Source organism: Gymnogyps californianus, chromosome 3 (assembly GCF_018139145.2).
Source record: "Gymnogyps californianus isolate 813 chromosome 3, ASM1813914v2, whole genome shotgun sequence".
Lineage (NCBI taxonomy): Eukaryota > Metazoa > Chordata > Aves > Accipitriformes > Cathartidae > Gymnogyps > Gymnogyps californianus.
Window position 1 is genome coordinate 47,052,579 of NC_059473.1, and position 20,425 is coordinate 47,073,003.

General features: G+C 43.5%; 1 protein-coding gene across 1 annotated transcript in view; it reads left to right on the plus strand.

The window, feature by feature from the left end:
* The window catches only part of TRIM67 (tripartite motif containing 67), a 34,525-nt gene extending 17,920 nt beyond the window's left edge, over window positions 1-16,605 (plus strand). Inside the window, 5 exon segments of the mRNA XM_050894649.1 lie at window positions 4,362-4,507; window positions 7,432-7,570; window positions 8,616-8,919; window positions 14,855-15,017; window positions 16,520-16,605. Coding sequence (XP_050750606.1) covers window positions 4,362-4,507; window positions 7,432-7,570; window positions 8,616-8,919; window positions 14,855-15,017; window positions 16,520-16,585 — 818 coding nt within the window. The 3' untranslated portion in view covers window positions 16,586-16,605.
* Window positions 16,606-20,425: the final 3,820 nt, after the last annotated feature.

Below are 20,425 nucleotides of genomic sequence, written 5' to 3' on the forward strand. Positions count from 1 at the left end.
TACCTACCCCAGCGCACCAACAAGTCATCAATCTTTGCCAAATGTTGGTGTTGAGGAGAGTGTTATTAAGTCACTATACTGGTTGATCTGACAAGAGTAGATGCATTAAAGACATCAAAGACAATATGTAAAGGGAGTTTTGGGGAAACGCAGGAGAATAGGGCCAGCGTGGCTTTTCCAGCTGCAAGTTGTTTTGTTCCAAAAGCTTTGCAATGTAAGGTCTGTACTATTGTTATCAATGCTTAGTGCATGACTGAATTTCTATATTTTTTTTCAAACTCTGGCCTCTTTCAACCTCAGTGAGCTTGCATGAGTCATTTAGAGTGAAAGCATGCTTGTAAGTAAACATTGGTTCACTGTGTTAGACAAAGAAGAATGAAAATGAGAACAAATCACATTACATTTGCTTTGATGACTTGTTCATGTACCTTACTGGTGTACTCTCTATAAGCCCATATCTAAAGCTCATCTCAATAAATAAAGATCAGGGGGTGTTTTTTCGTTTTACAGACAGAAAAAGCAATTTGGTAACAAATTAAATGTGCAAAAATGTGATAGGTGCAGAAGTAATGCTTAAGCAGTCATGTTGACCGAAAGGTCTCACTGATAGCCCTTTGGCAAGAGTCCCACACTCCCCAGGCTAGCTGACCTGCTGAGACACACGCACAGCTCTAGTAATTGCTGGCATTTTGAGCTTTCCCAGATCCCTTTCTTCTGTCCATGTTTTCTTCTATTGCTTTTTCTGAGTGCCTCAGCACAAAATTCCTGTCCTCTTTGATGACTGGCTCAATGTGTACATCCCATTTCCTCAGTTCAAGCTATAGGCACAGGCAAATATGGGTTCCAAGTTTGTTTTGTTCAAACAGCTGGAACTGTCATGCAATCTTGGTTTGTTGTAAAACAGACTAGGTACAAAATAGGAAAAAATGTAGCTACTCTCTACTTTTCTGTACCACCTCTGAATACTCCCTCATATGCTCCTTCCCTCTTCCACAAACCAGTCCATGAAGATTCCCCAGACACATCTCCTGCCACATATCTTCTCTACTTCTCCAGCCAGGAGCTGCACAGCCCTGATAATGAAAGAGTAACTGTTTCATCGTAGGCTTTATCCCTGATTCTGTCTGCTCTGCGTCATGGACCCAGGTCTTTTGCCTGTGGTCTTTCCTTCTCTCTCAATAACACTGTTTGTAGGGCACTTGCTACAGCAGTGACTCAGGCTATTACAGGGCCATATTGCAGTTTTGGAGGAGGTCAAAGTTTTCATGTTTCTGAGGGTCCCGTTCTTTCATTGCATTTAGTCCTTTAAAAATTAATCTGGGAAGGTGGAGGGCATTATGGCACAACTTTCTTGTCAAGAGGACAAATAACATAGAACATCTTAGAGCAGCCCTACTCTACCCTGAGAGGAGATCAGCTGTGAGATACATTGAGCAATGTGTTTTTGAAATTGCTGAGTTGACATGAGACATAAGTATCACATTTTTTAGCTGTGACCTGCATGAAGCACTTTTAAAATAGCAGGACATCATTCAGACTCATTAATAGATCTTGCTGTGCCAATGCAGTATCATTTCTCCCTTTATATTTTTAATCTTTTCCTTCAAAAACTCTCTAGAGGACTTTAAGTTGAACGAGAAGTGGGACAGCACTGTAATTTAACATCTGAGTCTTCTTTTTTTTCCGACAGTTAGCCTATATTTTTCTTTTCTTAGTCCTGTCCCGTTGCTCTTCACTATGAAGTATATCCCAGTGTCCTGATTATTCAACTTGCTTTGCGCTTTGCTATGACTTTTACAACAAGTGTTCACCTTTTCTCCTCCCAGAGGGAATCTGAGATCAAGGCAAATCTTTGCCCATCCCAGGGGAGGAGGCAAGAGGGCAGGCGCAGCGAGCGTCATCCATCAAAGCTGCACAGCTGTTTGGTGAGAGCTTCTTACCTCTCCTTCAGCTACTGTAGGTTGTGCAGTTCAGGCCACAGGCTGGCCCAAAGGCAGTAGGAGGCTGATAAGGATTACTCACAAAAACTTAAATGTCCAGTGACACAGTAAAGAAGCCCAGGCACTTCCCCATAGCACATGTGACTCTCACACGTAGGCCGAAATTCACACTGCTCCTGGGAAGTGGGAACAGCAGCACTTTACTGTATGAAAACATATTCTAATCCTCGATAGCATTCCTGTTTCCATAATTAAAAGGGACTCGTAAAACACTTACCCTCCCCAAAAAATTCTGTTCTTTTCTTTCAGCGTTGTGCATTACGTGAACCGTCCCTCAAAGCCTCCCATCAGTGTTCCTAGGAGACTTTTGCAGGGGGTTGGAAAGGTTAGTCGTTTATTCAGAGGTGAGGGGGTGTTGTCTATTTTGCACTTTATAAATTCAGGAATTAGGTTTTAATCCAGTTTTGCCAGAGGGAGTCTCAGAAGTGGGGAGGACCCAGCGAATGCCTCCTGAGGGGGTTAACTGGTTAGCTAAAGTGGCAGGACTGTGGATGGCTGATACAGCCCTATCTTCTCCCAGGCTCATCAATCACTGGAAATACACAGGCTAACAAACACAGACAAAACCCTAAACTTAAAATAGTTCACTTAAAAAATCCCATTACCTCTGAATTCCTCATTTTCAGTTTTTGACTCTTGTAATGTCACATTTCTGTTACTTCTCCAAACACAGTGTCTCCTAGAGAAAAGCCTGAACTTTCCATGTGAAAAAACAAGCAGGTTTTTATGACACCCTCTGAATCATCCTTAAATATCAAGGAATAGGAACAAGGCTTTTTTTTTCTCTTTTCACAGAAAAACCTTCAAGAGCTAATTTATAAAGCTCTTTTGTTTCAGACCACAGTCATTCTTCTGGGCTACCAACCCTCCGCGTTCACTGCGGTAATGGATAATGCCAGCAGAAAGCCACGGTAGCTTCTGCACTGTTTATCACAAGTGTGATGTTGACTTTCGTGTCACTTCCAAAGTGGGGGTGAACCCTTAGCCCCGTCACACAGTAGCATCCATTTTCCCACGGACTGCTTGGTACACAAAATGCGAACAGTCCTCTTTTATCCAGAGAGGTAAAATAGGACAAAAGGAACAGCTCAGGGGCTTAGCTCTCACACAGACAGAGGGAGGAAAATAAACTAGAGGCTCAAAGCAGAGTAGATAAAAGAAGAGCAAACTGACATTGTTAAGAGCTAAGTCAATGAATGCTCAGAGCACTCAGCTCCTTGTAAGACACGGTCGAGCTCTGCAGAAATGATCCTGAACAGTGAAATTCAGCCTTGGGCAGAAGACCAGGCAGAATCTATGCATCACTTACATCCCACTTAACCTGTGCGATTTCAACAGTGCGTAAGATACATGCCAGATCTCTCCAGAAGCCCGAATTTTCACTTTATAATTTCCCCTAAAGAGTGAATGGTGAGAGTTTAGTTGTGTTTAGCAGAGAAGGTGTGGTGGAAGCCTCTTTCCCACAGAGGCATGGCTGAATGTTTTACTCTGTTTATTTTTATTTTTAAGATGCTGGTCTAGTCAACAGTCTTTTGGTGTTTCTCCTGAGTGAGTCACTAAAACGGCATGTTGGTAGATAACTTCGCACCTGTAATTTCCGGGAGGAGAGAGCCACAAGCAGTGTCCTGTGGTGCAGAAGTTCCTTTTGCTACCTGAACCAAGGGATTTAGATAAAATTTGCAAATGGAACAATTTTCTTCAACAGTTTCTTTTAAGTATGGCTGCCATAAAGATAACATATCCAAGGTGTTTTTGATGAAAAGCTGGAGGGGGTGTGTGGTGTGTTAGATTAGATTTAAAGAAAAAAAGCCCTATTGTGAAGAATTGTTTTACTGCTGTCGGTGGAGGTCAGGCTCTATCTCACTGCCGTGCTGGGAGGAGTGGCTGCTCTGCTGGTTAATAACCCAATTCTTCGTTAATGAGCTGGCCTTCCTGGCAGCACTGCATCTCCCATGCCGCCCCATGGCCCAAGACACCTCCTGCCACCGCTGCTCCCTCTCTCCTTTTGGGGACAGTGGGGGCAAAGTGCTCTAACGTGAGAAAAAAATCGTCCAGCCAGTGACCCCTGGGAAGGCAACCAGACATGAGGTCCCCAGACTGTAGTTCTTATGAGGCTCCAGAAGCATGTCCAGATACGTTTCTGTTTATGTATTTCAGCCAAATGATTTGTCTAACCAAGTAACAACATTTTGTTATATCGTTTTTACTGCCTTTTGTTTCAAGGAAGGGAACGGACCCTCTTTCTAAGGAATATTGACTCCCCTGCGAGGGGAGGGAGGTGAGCGGCCGCCGTACTGCTCGCGGCACAGACTAATGGGGTAGGGCAGAGTTACACTAATCTGTACCCAGTTCCTGTTACAGTGCCACCCGTCCCATTACTGCAGCTGGAGAAGTGTTGCACCAGAAACAACAGTGTGACATTGGCGTGGAGGATGCCACCTTTGAGCCACAACCCAGTGGAGGGTTATATCTTGGAACTTGATGATGGAGATGGTGGCCAATTCCGAGTGAGAATTTCATTCAGCATTTATTTATGTTTCTTTGTATGTGAGCTTCCTCAGGATATGGATTTGTGTCTGTCCGAGGGTGGGGAGAGGGGGTAGGGAAGATACAGTTTGTCAACACATCCCTGCTTCCGTCGCGTGGATATAGAAAGCAGTGCAGACGCTGCTTATTAGAAGGACCCCCAGCTTGGGTAGGAAGTTTGGTTGAGGTTATTCTCAGGGCTCTGGCAAAGAGGACCTTGAGGTCTCCCTGGAGTGTGCCAGAGCAGAAAATCCCATACTAGCCTACAGGAGCTGCAAGTGGTTCATTCCACAAAACAGAGATTTCTTTGAAGCCCCTACTCTTGTCTGTCCATAGCACCCCCTTTCAACAGTTGCAATTCTTGGTCCAGAAATGCAACTCAATTTTTCCTGGTTTTCTGAGTAAAAATGGGATCCTGCATAAAAATACAGGATTTCTAAGTCTTTTCTCTGGGAGTAGATGAGACTAGGATGGTGGAAGCTTTCCGCAGACACGCTGCGATGGGGTTGGTAAGTATGGGAAGGCATCCCGAGTGCTGTCCTTCCAGACCCTCAGGGTGATGCCACAACTGCTTGCTCCTGGCTGCAGGTGCAGGGTACTTACGGGCTCCCGTCCCTTCTTGCCACATCCCGAGAAACAAACGACAGAAATAATTCAATCAGCTTTCTGCCAGCCATGTCCTGCTGGAAGCTGTGGCCCTTCCTCCTCAGGCAGGCTTCATGCTCCTGTTGCTCCAGGAGCAGGCCAGCCCACCGTGTTCCCTAGGGGCTAGTGCCTTGAAAGCATCTGGAGATTATTGCGGACTACAGCTGCTCTCTTCACAAATGGGAAATTTTGCCAAAAACATGTGATGGCATTTCTTCGGGAGCTGCAGACTGGCTTCTCACTGGAAACCTAAAGGTTTCTCAAGCTGAAAATGGCCTGGCACGGGTCCACCTAAGGAACTGCCTCCCTGTGCCAAACTGCTACACCCATAGCCAGCAAAGGCACCTGATTTGGACGCCCCTCATTAGAAGAGACAGTGATAATGGCAGGGCATTTTGAAGAGGGCACTGTGTTTCTGGAAGATCTCCTCAGTTCCTTGGTCCAAGTATCATTTCACATGGGTTTGAAGAGGCTGGTCTCCACTACTGAAAGTGTGAAAAGGTACCTTTCTGAACGGCTGCTGGGAACTGCTGATACAGTCAATATGAGTAGGTAAGAGTGTTACCAGTGCGCGATGAATGAAGAGTTAGGAACAAGGTGTTATGAATTCCAGTGTCTTGGATAAACCTTTTCAAGTGCCATTCATATCTAAATAAATACTTGTGAATAAACAAGATTTCAGGCTGGTGCGTATCCAAGCCCATTTGTATGTGGGGTTTTGTAACTGCCAAAGGTTTTAGGACTGCCAGTGCTGCCATGTCAAGATTTTGGATTGAAAAAGATAAAAAATGATCTCAATCCTTAAAAATCTAGGGTGACAACTTCTCAGGGGAATGCTTTGCTTGCTGTGGTAGAAACACCCTCAGTTTTACCCATTGAAAGATAAACTGCAGGCTTCTCAGCAATGCCATTTCAATAAGAGTTTGCTGACCCTTTTCATGAAGGATTATATATCTGAAAGCAACGACACTGACTGCACTTTATCAGTACTCAATGGGTGGATTTAAAGAATGGTTTTTGTCCCCCATCATAGCAGAGAGCATCAATCTGAATAAACACCAGCAGTGAACAGTGGTAAAAATATGAAAGGGATTAGAAAATGTGAGAGTTGTCCTACAAATACAACTTTTTGCACAGACAGCATGTGTTATAACATGGAGATAAATTAAGCTATTCTATTAAAACTCTTCTTTCTCTCCATGAAAGATCATCAGCTAACTCAGGACCCCAGAGATTTTGTTATTTGTAGCAGCAGCCACGGTAGCAAGTGGACAAACACATGGCCCGCTGTAAACTTAAGTAATCCCCTTTTTATTCATCCCATACTTAATTCACTTTAGTTTCATATCAGAGCCTTAATCAACAGGACTACTCTTAGGCATATACTTAAGTGTGTTAACTGAACTGGGGCCTGAGTGGTCTGCTTAGTCACAGCCTTAAGCTCTTTAGGGCCTTTGCTACCATAAATCTATGGATTTCACAGAATCGGAGAAATCGGAGGTGGAAAGGAATTGTGGCTTTCAACCCGCTGCCAAGACAGGATTTTTTCTTTTTCTGTCATTTTCTGTTCAGTTTTCCAACAAACATGAGGTTTCTAGGCTCCTTTCAGTTCCTCATAGACTGTATAATCTGACTGATCCTCTTCATTAGTCTGCCTAGATGTTCCTCCTCCTGAAATATTTCACATTACACAAGTGCTTGCTGTTTAATAAATCTTTGCAGACTTTTATGATGTCTCTGTTGTCTAGTTGCTGTTTCATCATGATACATGTGATCCTAATCTTTAGGAGATCAGTTTCTTCTGGCTCTGTGTTTGCAGGTTTCAAAATTATATTTTAACACACGCATGAGACAACCTTTCCAACAGAATAAAACTGTGCTTACTTGTTTTTTTTTATTCTTCCACGCCCCCCTTTTTTGGTCCTACATAAATATAAAAATGGCCACGGTGGGTCAGACACTGGGACTACTATCCAAAATAGTGTTTTGGAGTAGATGTTTAGGAAAAGAAGATAAAAACTAAGGTCTTTCTGTGTTGCCCTTTATTGCTGTACCCTTCCAGCTTCATCTTCACCTTAGTGTCTCCAATGCTGTGGCTGTCCGTGTTATAACAGCATAACTTCTACATCCTGGGAAGCAATGAGAAGCTGTTCACTTGTGGCTTTTATTTAGAAGTCGTAACATGTGATCACAAGGCACAGAGAAACAGTTAAACTATGTCCCTCTTTCTCTCTCCTTTTTTTTTTTTTTGAATGTTTAGGAAGTATATGTTGGCAAGGAGACTCTCTGCACCATTGATGGCCTTCATTTCAACAGTACCTATAATGCAAGAGTCAAAGCTTTCAACTCATCGGGAGTTGGTCCTTACAGCAAGACAGTTATTTTACAGACGTCGGATGGTGAGTTGGGTTTTTGCCAGTTTCTAAGTGAAAAGCTGCAGGTCTCGGTGGCAGGACACTTGCATCCCTTTATACCCACTAATATCTTTGGCACTTACTGGCATGAAGATTTTGGATCATCTGAGCGGAGAGGCCAGGCACTGAGTGTACACAGGGACTGAGCTCTCCTCCTAGCACTTTTGGGGATTTTCCATTATCAGTAACACTTCAGGTTTCAAATCATGCAATTTTACTTGGCTGCAGAAGTCTGGGGTCTAACTAAGATTCTTATTTGCTTTAGCATACGGAAGCAGTTGTGCAACACATGGGATATTTTTGTGCCACTCTGTCTCCACTTCTCCATATATCTTTGGAATTTGCCTTTTTCTTCACTACTGCTTCAATTTCACAGCAAGGTTTGATAATACAGAGATGGGAATTCATGCTTGTTCCTCTGTAATTATACTTGACATCCATATGGGCATTACAAGAAGTTCATCTTCGTTAATGATACTGTAATGAATCAAGAAGTGCATGCTATTATCACTTCCACTTTTATGCTATGTTGCCAAAATAGGCCAGTATAAAATATTTATACTTTAAAAGCTTTTTCTGGGTTTTTTTTTCCCTTTTTTTTTCCCTTTGATAAACTAGTGAAGTCAGTCCTAACCAGCACGGACACAGTGGAACTCCATTTCCATTAAAGGTGATCCTGAACCAATTCACCTATGTGAGCAGTTTCCATATCATGGAGAAGCCTTTGTCTCCTCAATGACTTTTTTGTTACTGTGTGAGAACAGAAAGTCACTGCCCTTAGCAGCTTACGTTCAGAGGAATAAGCACAGATAATATAAGGCACTTCTGAGCTGAAAAAGAGCAGGGTACCGGCTCAAAGCAATCTTGTGTAGCTGCCTACAATAACGAGGAAAGATTGTCTTTATTACCTGAAAGTGCAGTGGGGTCTTCAGGAAGGCAGAATCTCATTCTCCTAATTGAAGTAAAGCAGACAACGCTTGAACACAGCCCGTTTTGCCCTGATCCTGCCTTTCCTTTTCCCCTTCCACAGTGGCATGGTTCACCTTCGACCCCTCCTCAGCTCACAGAGACATAGTGCTGTCAAATGACAACCAGACTGCCACCTGCAACAGCTACGATGACCGGGTTGTTCTTGGCACAGCAGCCTTCTCCAAGGGTGTGCATTACTGGGAACTGCATGTGGACCGGTATGACAACCATCCGGATCCAGCCTTTGGTATTGCCAGGATTAATGTCGTCAAGGACATGATGCTAGGCAAGGATGATAAGGCATGGGCCATGTATGTTGACAACAACCGCAGCTGGTTCATGCATTGCAATTCTCACACCAATCGGTAAGTGCCACTTGCATGCTTTTGTCATTACTGATAGTTTTTTCTGCTTTGCATCAGAGGAAGGGGTCTCAGCAAGCCATCTAGTCCATCTCCCTGCTAAATGTAGTTATTTTATTCCTTCTTAAAAATCACTAGTGACAGCGATTGCACCTTAGCAATCTCTGTTGGTGTTTGTTATCCTCACTGTTAGCAGTTTTTTCCTGAGACCTAGGCTACATCCCCCCTGCTGTGATTTAAGCCTGTTATTGCATGTCCCACCCACGGCGTCAGCAGACAGGAGCGCAGCGCACTGGGATGCCGGATTTCTCTCTCATTGCTGGAGGAGCGCAGGGAGAAAGGTGGTTGATTCTCTTCCTTAGGAGGAATCTTGGCTGCGGGGTTCCACAATAATTAGGCAAAGCACTGGTGATCGCCTGTCCAAAATGCAGGTGTTTATTGCCAGTCCTGAAAGCTGATTAAAGGTAATGCTGTAGGTCACACCTAGGGTGATCTGGACACAGGGGACTGTTTGGCAGTGAGGGCTAAGTGACAGCTTCCATCCAACTGAGCCATTGTACTGAAGAGCTTTGAAAAGTGTCTCACTGGTACAACCAACTTACACAAAGGAAGATTTCAGAATGCCCCTGAGCCATTGTTACCAAACCCCTCTTTCTCCCACCACTCAGAGGCTCTGTGTGCTCTATGCACAGAGTGGTGGGGAGAGATGTTCTAACTAAAGCACCTCCAGGGACGTATCACACAGAGACAACGTGTATCAGCATAGATCCAGTGTTGTGCTGACACGGTTGCATGGCTTTCAGCGCTCATGATAGTTACCTCTGCCTAGTGCTGGCTGTGTTTCCTTGACATGATGCTGGACTGTGTAGGGGAGACATGGTCAGCTTTGCTTGAGGCTCCCTGGGGTATCACCAGAGCAGAACTGCACTGCTCTCTCTCTGGGTCCCATGAGAGGGTCAGCCCTAGCTGAAGGTCAGCTGGGTACTATGGGAACTGAGGCCCTTGAGAAGATCTCCACTGAAGAGTGTGATTCAGGATCCTAAGTTCCTTGCTTATTTTGAAAAATGGTGTATTTGTATACCTACTCTATCACGATGGGAGATTGATGTACGAATAAAGTGACTGACCAAGGATATGTAGCAGGTCTGTGGCAGAGCGGGAATCAATTTCTATTTAGTTTTCTACTGACTGTCCCAGCAGGTCTTCCACACTCAGTAGCTCAGGTGTTGTTTCTGTTATACCAAATGATTAAAAGAAAGGCTTGCAGTGATTTTTAAAATGCTCAAATGCAGGTATTGTCTCCGTAAAGAGATAAGTTCATGCCAACATGCACTGTATCCTAAAGCTATATACTAATGTCTCCTGTTGAATAGTCATTTATACTCTAAAACATACTTGTATTTTAAGTAAGTATACTGCAGTTGCTGGGAATTTTTGTTTGAAGCATAGTTTGTTTTTGCAGTTCATTAGACAGGTGGAAGAACCTTGTAGATGGATCAAAAACTATCTGAAGTCAATTGGAGTATTTTCCATGGCTCCAAAGACCTTAGATCATGTCCTAAGACAATATAGAGTAAAATAACATCAGTAAAGTATATCAGAAGGTTCTCTGTCCCTTCAACATCTTGATTCGATTTAGGGCAGAAGTAATGTTAAGCTGTATTAATTTTAATGCTCCGTGAAACAGCTTATGTTTTCTGGAAAAAGCTGGCAACCATTATGTGTACTACTGTCCCAGAAACCTATTTTATGGATTTGGTCCTTGGCATGCTCCTACCGGCAAGCAACACACGAGCTAAGCAAAAGCTTTTTTTCTGGGAAGCACAAACAATGGAAACACTTTGGATTTCCAATCATCCTACTTAAACAGGAGAACAAAGTGCTTTCTGTTGATGATAGTTTCTCGGTTTTTACTAGATAAAACACAAAGGCTTTGCACATCCGAGGCATGGATAGACCCATGGAATATCTGTTCAAGTGAAGTACACTCGTAAAGGGCATGTAGTCTTATGAAATCACATGCGCTTCAATGAAATTAGGTCTAGGCATTATATTTTTAACCGTGACAGTCAACTAGGTCAGTTTTTTAACTCATTAGCTGTAATAGTCTTGTGGAAACGGTTATTGCTGCGTAGTTGTTTTTCCCCACTGGAGACAAGTGCATGACAGCACAGTATCACAGTCCAAAGGAAATTTATTGTCAGCTTTTAGCCTCTCAGATGTTATTGTGATGGAGATTACATCTTAGTAATCATTTCATGCTTCTTAATCTTCATGAGAATAAATTAGGGCAATAAATAAATGACTAGCTTCAAGGATAAGCTGAGGTGGAGCTTGAAAGACCTATTCATGGGACCTGTCACGTTTAGAGTACTTTCCGGTTCCTTTCACTCACAGCATGCAAAATTGGACCTGTCTACATCCTTAAAAACTAGCATGACTTCTGTAATGCTAGAAGAAGAGGCATGAACAGAAGACTCTAATGCTATCAAAACCAGAGGGAATCTTTGAGAATAGGTTTAGCAAACTGGTTAAGAAAACACTTTAGGGCAGGGATATAGCTTTGTGAGGTACCTTTCAGCCTCATTGTTCCTGGACATAATCAGTTCACACCAGAGATGTTGTATGCCCGTTGCTAAGACCCACTAGCATTCATTGCAATAGATCCATTCCTCGGCCAAGTTCCCAAGAGCAGGAGTACCTGGTGCTATAGGTGATACTCTAGCCACTACATGGTTATGTAAAGAAAGAGACGTAAATCGCACTGAAATGTTTTATACTGAAAGACAGTGGGAAGTCAAAATCTAGAGAATTTGGACTGTAGTCTTAAAGCCGCCTGTGATCAGGAGAGTCTCCTCACTGACTTCAGAGATCTCAAGACCAGGTTTTTGTCATACAAAAATGTTATAATTGACTGAAAAATACTGTCCTTGACAATAGACATGGTAAAGTTGTTAAGTTACTGTAAAGCTCATGATTAAAATATTGTTAACAAAGAGTTAAACTAATTCTTCAGTTTATTAAAGTGTTCATAAATTGTTAAGCTTTATTTTTCAATAATAGTGAAACTTATTACTATTCTTAATTCCTCAAGCCAATCCATGCAGTCCTATTCTGCATATTGTCCAAGCTGCTGCTGAAAGCATCTTAGAATAACAGCCTCCTCTGCCACAGGCAATGGCATTTTTCATGGTAGCCAAATTCCCCTATCTGTACTCTGACCTTCCAGGCTTCCACACGGCACTTCCACACTCAGGACTTATTGTTGCACACAGAAATACAAATGTGCAGAACTGTGAGAAAAGAGGTGTGAGAAGTGGGATTGACTTGAAATAATGAAAGAGAGGTGCATATCTTCAAAACTGGATTAGCATTTAATGAATGCTAAGTATTTATTGAAGAAGTATTGCAACAAACAGTTGTATTTTCTTCTTACATGGCCTGCAGATTACTAGGGGCCTATGGTATAAATGTCATTAAGTAGTTTAAAAAATGCATTATAGTAAAGCGGCAGCTTTTTTACATGCTGCCACAGAAGTATACCAGGAGAGAGCAACATCAGTTTGAGTCTCTTGAGCCAGCTGGCTTCTTTTTTTGCAACTAAGGCATTTATTAGAAAAATTATCTTGTAATACTGTCTAAATGATGTACAAAAGAGTGAGGAAATGCCTTGCATAAGTTTGCTCATGAAACTTTGACTCTCCCACCTCTCCCCCTAAAGGAAGTGACCATGACAGTAGTCCAAAAAGCACTGGAGTCCCCAGAGTACTGTTCCCAAGGAAATCACGGGATGCTCAGGAAGAGCCTCAGAAAAAGTCCAGCCTCCGTGGTAGCAGCACGGCAAAGTGCCCCTGCTTGCCTTTGCCCTGGCTTCGTCCTGCCGGAGCTGGTTGCTCACTGTGGGGAGGTGGCGGCCAAGGAAGCGGGCAATCTAACTCCTGACGTCCTGCACAACCTGTGGCAGCAAGGAAGGGAGAGGGTCCCCATCCCTCTGCTCTGCCCCCGCGCCCCTGTGGCTCCTGGAGGGGCCTCAGCTGGGTCCTGCACTCGCCTCGGCTGGGCTCTGCAGGCAGCATCTATCTCCTCTTCAGCGGGGCTGTCCCCGGGGGCTGCAGAGGAGTCACTCAATGTCACTGTGCAGCACACAGCTAATTAGCCCACAAGAAGCAAATTAGCTTATCATATAGGAAAGAGCATAATAATCTCAAAAACGCAAAGTTGCTGTTTCTGTTTCCCTAAGAGAATCAATGTAATTTAAAAGGATGTCATAAAATCTATTTTAAAACACTGCAGGATATAAAACGTTGCGCCCTACAATAAAAGCTGTTCCTAAACAGAAAAAAATAACATAATCTATTTGTAAATAGCTGTGGATCATAGTACTGTTGCTTCCCACAATCTCATCATGAGTTTTATGATTGAGTGCTTTTAATAAAAACAGTCTAGATACTGAAATACTGAGGATAGGTAAGCATCTTAACTTTTGTTGGAAAATAATTTACTTTATGGTTTTGGAGAAGAGCTCAGAGAGAAACCTATTAATGGTTATAGGACCAGAAAGCAAATAAAAGGAACATGAGAAAGGTAAAGTTTGAAATCTAACACATTTCAGAGGGAATTCATGATTCTCAGCTACACTATTATTGTTTGAAGAGCTTTAAATGGAGAAGTCAGAATAGCATTCTATACTATTAGCCACAGATAAAACTCCCTTTACCTTCAGAGGAAATGCCATGTGCCACATTTAGTCTGAAGGAAACCAGTTTATGACACCTAGTGGACAAGATGAACATTTCTTACCCTGCACTGTATTCTTCCTAATCATATTTTGATCCCTCCCCCCTCTTTTTTTTGATGTTTTGCCTACCTATTGCGATAAATTATATGTTAAAATTGCATTAATCTTGTGAATGGTGTGTGCCTGAGGGGAGTGCGTGGGACAAAAGACAGCTGCTTCCTTTCTTACTGCAAATTATTTGAAATCTGATTTACCCTGAACAAATTGTGTCAGGCTGTAAATCCATCGCAGAGCCCCCATGATATTAGCAGAGTAGCAGTGCCTGTGGCCAAACTGCATATCTAGTAGATTTTTTTGCTCAGTGCTCTTTAAAGTAGTACTGGGTTTGACTAACCCCCAAATCAAAGTGCATTAATGTCAAATCGCTCGAGCGTGTAATGGCTTGCTGAGTCTGTCCTGGCAAGCTCTGATACCATAGTAGCTCTCAGCAGCTGCTCCTGACACAACCAATTATCACTGGTATTAATAACCGTGCCTGCACACTTGAAGCAGCTCCCAGTCCTACAGGTGAGCACCTTGTCAGTCAGGGAGCTACGCTTATCCCTAACCAGCCCCACCTTCCCTTCCTCCCCAAAACCACTGTCTGTTGTACCTGTGCTGGCTCCTTGGTCTCTGTAAAGCTGGGTCACGTTAGGGGATGCCAAGGTGAGTACTCAAACTGGAAGTCTGAGTCTCAAGCTGTTAGCAGGCATAATGATTAGAAGTGAATGCCTAGGAAACCAGCTGTCTGCTTTTTCATTCCCTGCTGTGCATCACTTCACGATAGCAGGGGTGCTCTGAGGAGCCGTGTCTCCAGGACTTCTGTCCTGCACGCTCAGTACTGACCTGACCTGCTCACCTCCCCACCTCTCATCAGCCGAGGGGACCTGTTAGCTCTGGACCCCATTTTCAGCTCTTAGATTGCAGTTGGAGGAGAGATGGACCTAATTTCTCTTTAGGATCCCCCCATTAAGCTCCCATGAATGTGGTACATATGCTTCAGATAAAGGTGTGGATCAGTCATTGCCAAATGCCATGGGGATAATCATTTCACCGTGCTGCTCCACTCTCCCTTTGCTTAGTAAGACTGCGTTGTCCTAGAGAGAGCAGCAGTGGTGTAGCACTCTGCCTTCACCAACAGTGTGGTCCCTTGTACCTTAGGACTGAAGGAGGAGTTTCTAAAGGTGCCACCGTTGGTGTTCTCCTGGATCTGAACAAGCACAACCTGACCTTTTACATAAATGGGCAGCAGCAAGGGCCTCCAGCATTTGAAAACATCGAGGGTGTCTTCATGCCTGCCTTGAGCCTCAATCGAAACGTCCAGGTAAGTCTTCTGCAGTTCAGTCCCACTTACCCTTCTCATCTAAAGGAGAATGTATGCTACCAGCCATTGCTGCTGGGGCTGATAATGTCATCTGTAGGTAGTCCGTATGGATAGGGGCTCTTTCCTTCTCAGACTGACACCTAGGCTACTAACGCGTTCTGGAAAACTACATTTGACCTTCTGCCTTGCCTCACAAATGTGAAGAGTAATGCTGTAAAAACAGGTAAAAGTACCTGTACACAGTAATTCCTACACTTATTTTGCTGCAACGCTCCACTTGGAAAGCAGCGGTGCTAAGGCTTCCTCTGCTAGTTAGACTAAAAAACATGAGTGTCCTAATTCCAATTAGATCTTACATTTGGAGATTATTAACATTGGCAAGAGACAGAAATGGGAGCAGCACAGTGGTAAGGAGAGCAAAGACAACATAGATCAGAGAAGACCCAGTCAGCACATCATTCCTGCTCTTTCTGAATTTTGGAGATTACTCTCTGTTCTCAAGAGGATCTCCTCTTGGAGGAACCCGCTTTAAATATAATGCATTTTTACTTCAAGAGCACGGCATATTGCTAGAAACAGGATGTAGTGTAAGAGAGAACCTATGGAAACACCCAGGAGCCTGAGGACTGAAGGAGGTCAGCTTAGGTCAGGCAGGACCAATGCAGCCAGGGTGGAACACTCAGCATTTAAAACACCCAAACTGAAAGCAGAAGCCTCACATGGCCTTATTAGTACATGAACATTTAGCATTCACTACTGGTGGCATCCAAATCTTTCAAGAAGGTTTCATAGCTTTATTGTATTTGATGCACCAACATGGAAGACACAGGCACTTCTCTGGGCACCTCACTGCTATATTCAACACAGATTTTTACTCAGAACCTACCTTCAGTTTTAGCTACCTACATCCTTTAAGAACCTGTCTTACATTTCTTACCACAACTGAGTTAAGGCAGAGCGTGGCCGACAAAGGGGCAGGGGGAAACTCTGAGACTAAGCTTGTGTTTGCTGTTGAATAGTGCTCTGGTACGTCTGCGTGGGAACCCTGACCTTGTAGAGATGTCAGGTTATAGAAGGAGCACTAAAATGTCCTGTGCTCTGTCCTGCCAGGACAGCAAAGATAAAAGGATTTTCTTATATTTAGTACATGGGCTCCACTGTGTGATCCCTGTCCTGAAGTATTCGGGATCCCTCGCACAAAGACACCATCCACCTTGTGTCTAGCAAGCAGCACTGCTGGAGACCTACAACTGGTGGCTGGATTTGGGAAGAGATGTGGACACCTGGCTTCTAGACCCCAAGGTGTTCAGGAGGGAAGGGGGAAGGAGACTTGTGTATTTCAGGGGTTCAATACGATCTTCACTAATATTCTTGATGACTTAAACCTGGACCTGAAGTCCCACAGCCCTTCCCCTGTCATTTACTTGCTCTTGGCCTTCACGAATGCCTTCTGCTAAGGATGTCCCAGTTTTGAATCTATGTGTTATTTCTTCTTTGTGCAGGTGACCCTGCACACGGGACTGGAGGTGCCACAATGTGTAAAACAGCCCAAGTTGCCCAATAACTAATGAAGCCCCTGCCCGACCCTGTGCTGGATTCTGTAAGCTTTCTCAGTGTCATTTGGCACTTTTCAGTAAGTCAGTAAAAAAGCATTCTCTTCCCTGACTTAAACACTGTACAGCATGTTGCTTACCACATAATCCGCTGGTTACAGCTTTACACTCCATTTTTAATTTAACAGCCATAGCAAGCATACCCACTGAACTGGCACTCGATTGCAGATGGGTACCTGAACATATCTACACTGCATTGAATACATATGTACAGACATGTGCGCGCACACACACACACGTACATTTATAAAGCAAAAGGTTAAATGAGTGTATTTTCTCTCTCATGGGTGGATTTGTACTTAAAAGATATTAGGGATGCCAGAAAAAATGGGTAAGACTAAGACTGGGGGACAACAGCTGTTGGAGCAATTTACTGGTACGTGAACTGGATTCCCTTGCCACCTGAAGTCCTTAAATCAAGAAAGCACATGTTTTGACAGCTGAAGTGGAGGCTGTGTGCTCAAGAATTCCTGGTTGTCCATTACATTCAGGGGCTCAAATGACCATTAATTATTCCTTCTGGCTCTAGACTGCAGTAAGCTATGGGATAACGTTCCCCTAGAATTCAGTGGCAGAACTTATCTCGTTATCTTCAATGAGAGTAAGATTAGTTTCCAAACACTGCCATGTAATAGTTGCGCTCGTTTTAGCTAACAACATGATACGTGCAGAATTCAGATATGAAAAGTAGAGAGAAAAATATCCTTGATACTTTTTAGTGTTCGTTATTTAGGTGTGATTGTGGAGACTATCACATACAGAAGATCTGATTGCGGTTATCAGCACAACTCTTGAAAAACGGTGCAGGGGAGATCCCTTTGAATTTAATTGATAAGAGATTTATTTAAATATGGCACATGCAAAGTATCCCAGGTAGAGAAATGCTGCTTTCCAGCCTTGATCTTGATAAGCCCTGGGCAGCTGTAGTTCCAATGTAGCTTTGAGATCAGAAGCCTTAATTTTCTATTAGATTAGTGTGAGCTAATTAATGTCTTGATCCTAATGAAGCACTTGAGCAAGACAGTTCATAGCATTAATGTGAAATCCGTCCCTAAGAATTTTTCTGGGTTGGGACATAAATCTTTTGCAAGACTTACCTGTGTCTGGCATCTCCCATGAAAACAAGCAGCCGTTGCAGGTGCTGCCCATGACAACTGGAGTCTGACTGACAGGGAACTTTTCCCACAGCTGTGGCACTGTCACCTGCGTGCTGTTGTCAGAAAACACATTGATTTGTGTGTGTGCCTCTTTGACTCTGAGCCCAGTTAACGTATGCAAGTGTGTGTTTGTGTATAGTGGCAATGCGTAAGGACAAGATGCAGCAGACTGTGTGAGCCCATGACATCCCGGACTCTGTCACCCTAATCCTGCGTTAAGTGTGGTGCTATCAAACAAGAAAAGCATAAACTCTTAAATCCCATTGATGTACTATTTCCTTTTTGTAAATCCTGCTTCTTATACAAATTTTCGTCTCCAAGCGTACGTATACGCACACGCATATTGTTATCAGACATGTAATTATTAAACCCGAAAACAAATATTCTAACGAAAATCCAGCTTACTGCCTTGCATTAAACCACAGCCGCAGGACAAACAGCACAGGCCTGCCGTCGGGCAGCCTGCCAGCCCCCAAGCATCCTGCTGCAGGTCCACTTCTGGTCTCTGGCCAGAGCACATCACTCAGGTAGTGCTGAGTGATGGCAAGGATTCCTTGTGACAGAGCGGCCAGGATTCTCCCTGGGGTCGTCCCACCTCGCAGCCGTTGTGGGGAGGGGGAGGCAGCCCAGAATGAAACAGTCCTGGGCTATTGCACAGACAAAAAACAGTCTGCCATAATGCTGCCTGTAACCAACCAAGCATCCTGTAGCCCACTTCTCCTGCAGAACAGCAGTGCACCTTCAGTGATGTCAAGACTGAAATAGGAAATAAAACCAACAACAGGAAAAAATAACATAAGCTTTTAAGTGGGGAAGCAATGGTACTTTGTCTTCAAAGTCTGGAATGGATTGTATTAGTAAACTTGTAGACATTCGAATAACTGTGCTACGCTCATCTTGGTTTCTTAAATAGCAGAGACCAACCGTGTTATAATTTTTGTTTTCATTTAATACCATATGGACTCATGCAGGATTTTCTCATTAGCGGGTCTGTTTTAACCTACCTCAGCTAGAACGCTACTGGACCCCAAATTTCCTCTTGAGTGTGCTCTTCTATGAACCTAACAGTTGTACTCATAGCATTGGCTTTGAGTATTGCCAGTCAGAGCAGTATATGGGAATACTGTACATAAGTTGCACATAGTTTTTTATATTGGGAAGCATCCCGTGATAATTTTAATACAGAAGGCACTCCACTTTCACTTGTATTAAAAACAAAAGGGCGTTGTTTGTTTTGGGACTGAACCTTTGTCTTTACTCCCAACTTCTGTGAAGGAAACTCAAATGAATTTACATCTTTCCAATCTTCAACCATTGCCACGTGTTTAAAATTAATTCGGAATGGGTTGTAGAAGTGTTTGCAGTACTCAGTTTTGGTTTTCATAGTTGCTTTGGTGTCGGTTCCTGGTGTGTTATACCTTGGGGAGAACACAGTGAGTGATACAGGTTACTAATTTCTAATGGAAATATGGATAGTAGGTAGGGACATGCTTCAGAGCTGTAGAGAAGCTCGTTTGTTATCCTCTACACATTCTAACATTCATAAAAGTAGGGTACAGACTAGCTACCATTACAGTCTCCTTTTAACCTAGCAGAAATGCAAATAAAATAAAAGGAATACAGTTAGAAGTAGGTAACCTGCATTAGTAAGACTAATTTATCCTAGGTCAAAAACTAAACCAAGCGGTTGTATGTGTCGGTTGTATACACATTCAAGGACTTGGGTTTGGCATGGCCCATAGCAATAAACCAATTACCCCAATGGAGTGTAGTCTCATGACTTCAACTGGATACATTTTGGTAGTTTGATTAACAGAAATAATGCTTAAGTAGTTAGAATTATGCTAGGAGACTAGTTACTGCACACATGAATAATTACGCAGAGCATCCAGATGGCAGTGGCCGTCCGAACATAGGCAGAGCAGAATTTTCCCTTTGCAGAACAGCATCAGGTGGGGAGAAGTGGGGCACTTCCACCTCTCTGCTCAGGCTGGAGGTAGTTTGCTCCTCTGCAGGTAATTCCCTCAAGGTCCATCTCATTATAAACCCAGCAGTTCACATGTTCTTCATCTACAGCATCTCTTATACCAATTTTTGTTTCCTCCAAATCCCTTCTTTAGGAGGGAGTCAGCCTTTAGTACTATGGTCCTTGCAGAAACTGTGTTGCTGACTGTCCAGGGAGAACCCAGGGGGCTGAAGAGCAGCATAGATACCCAAGGGGACCCCTTTGGATGCTCTTGCTTCCTTTTGATTCCTTAGGTATTTGTGCAGCTGTCTGGGACTGCAAGCTCCTCCGGCACCTGGACCCGCACAGGGCTGCCTTTCATGGGACTCTTCTGCTCCTAGAGGCCAGGCGGCTCCTTATAATCAGGAGAGCAGAACCTTTTGCACTGGGATGAATCCCATCCACTATGGTACAGAGCCCACACAAGGTAGCTGTACATTGACTTAATGTTTAAAAAAACCCAAAACCCACAAACAAACCAACCCTCCTCTAATAAACACAACAAAGCTTGACTTCTGCATACACCAATTTGGAACCTCTGCACAGCTGCTAAATAAATACAGCAGGCAAACTTTCTGTCCTGCAGAGCAACAAGGGACTCTTAGTTTTCATCTACCCCTGTGAACCCCAACC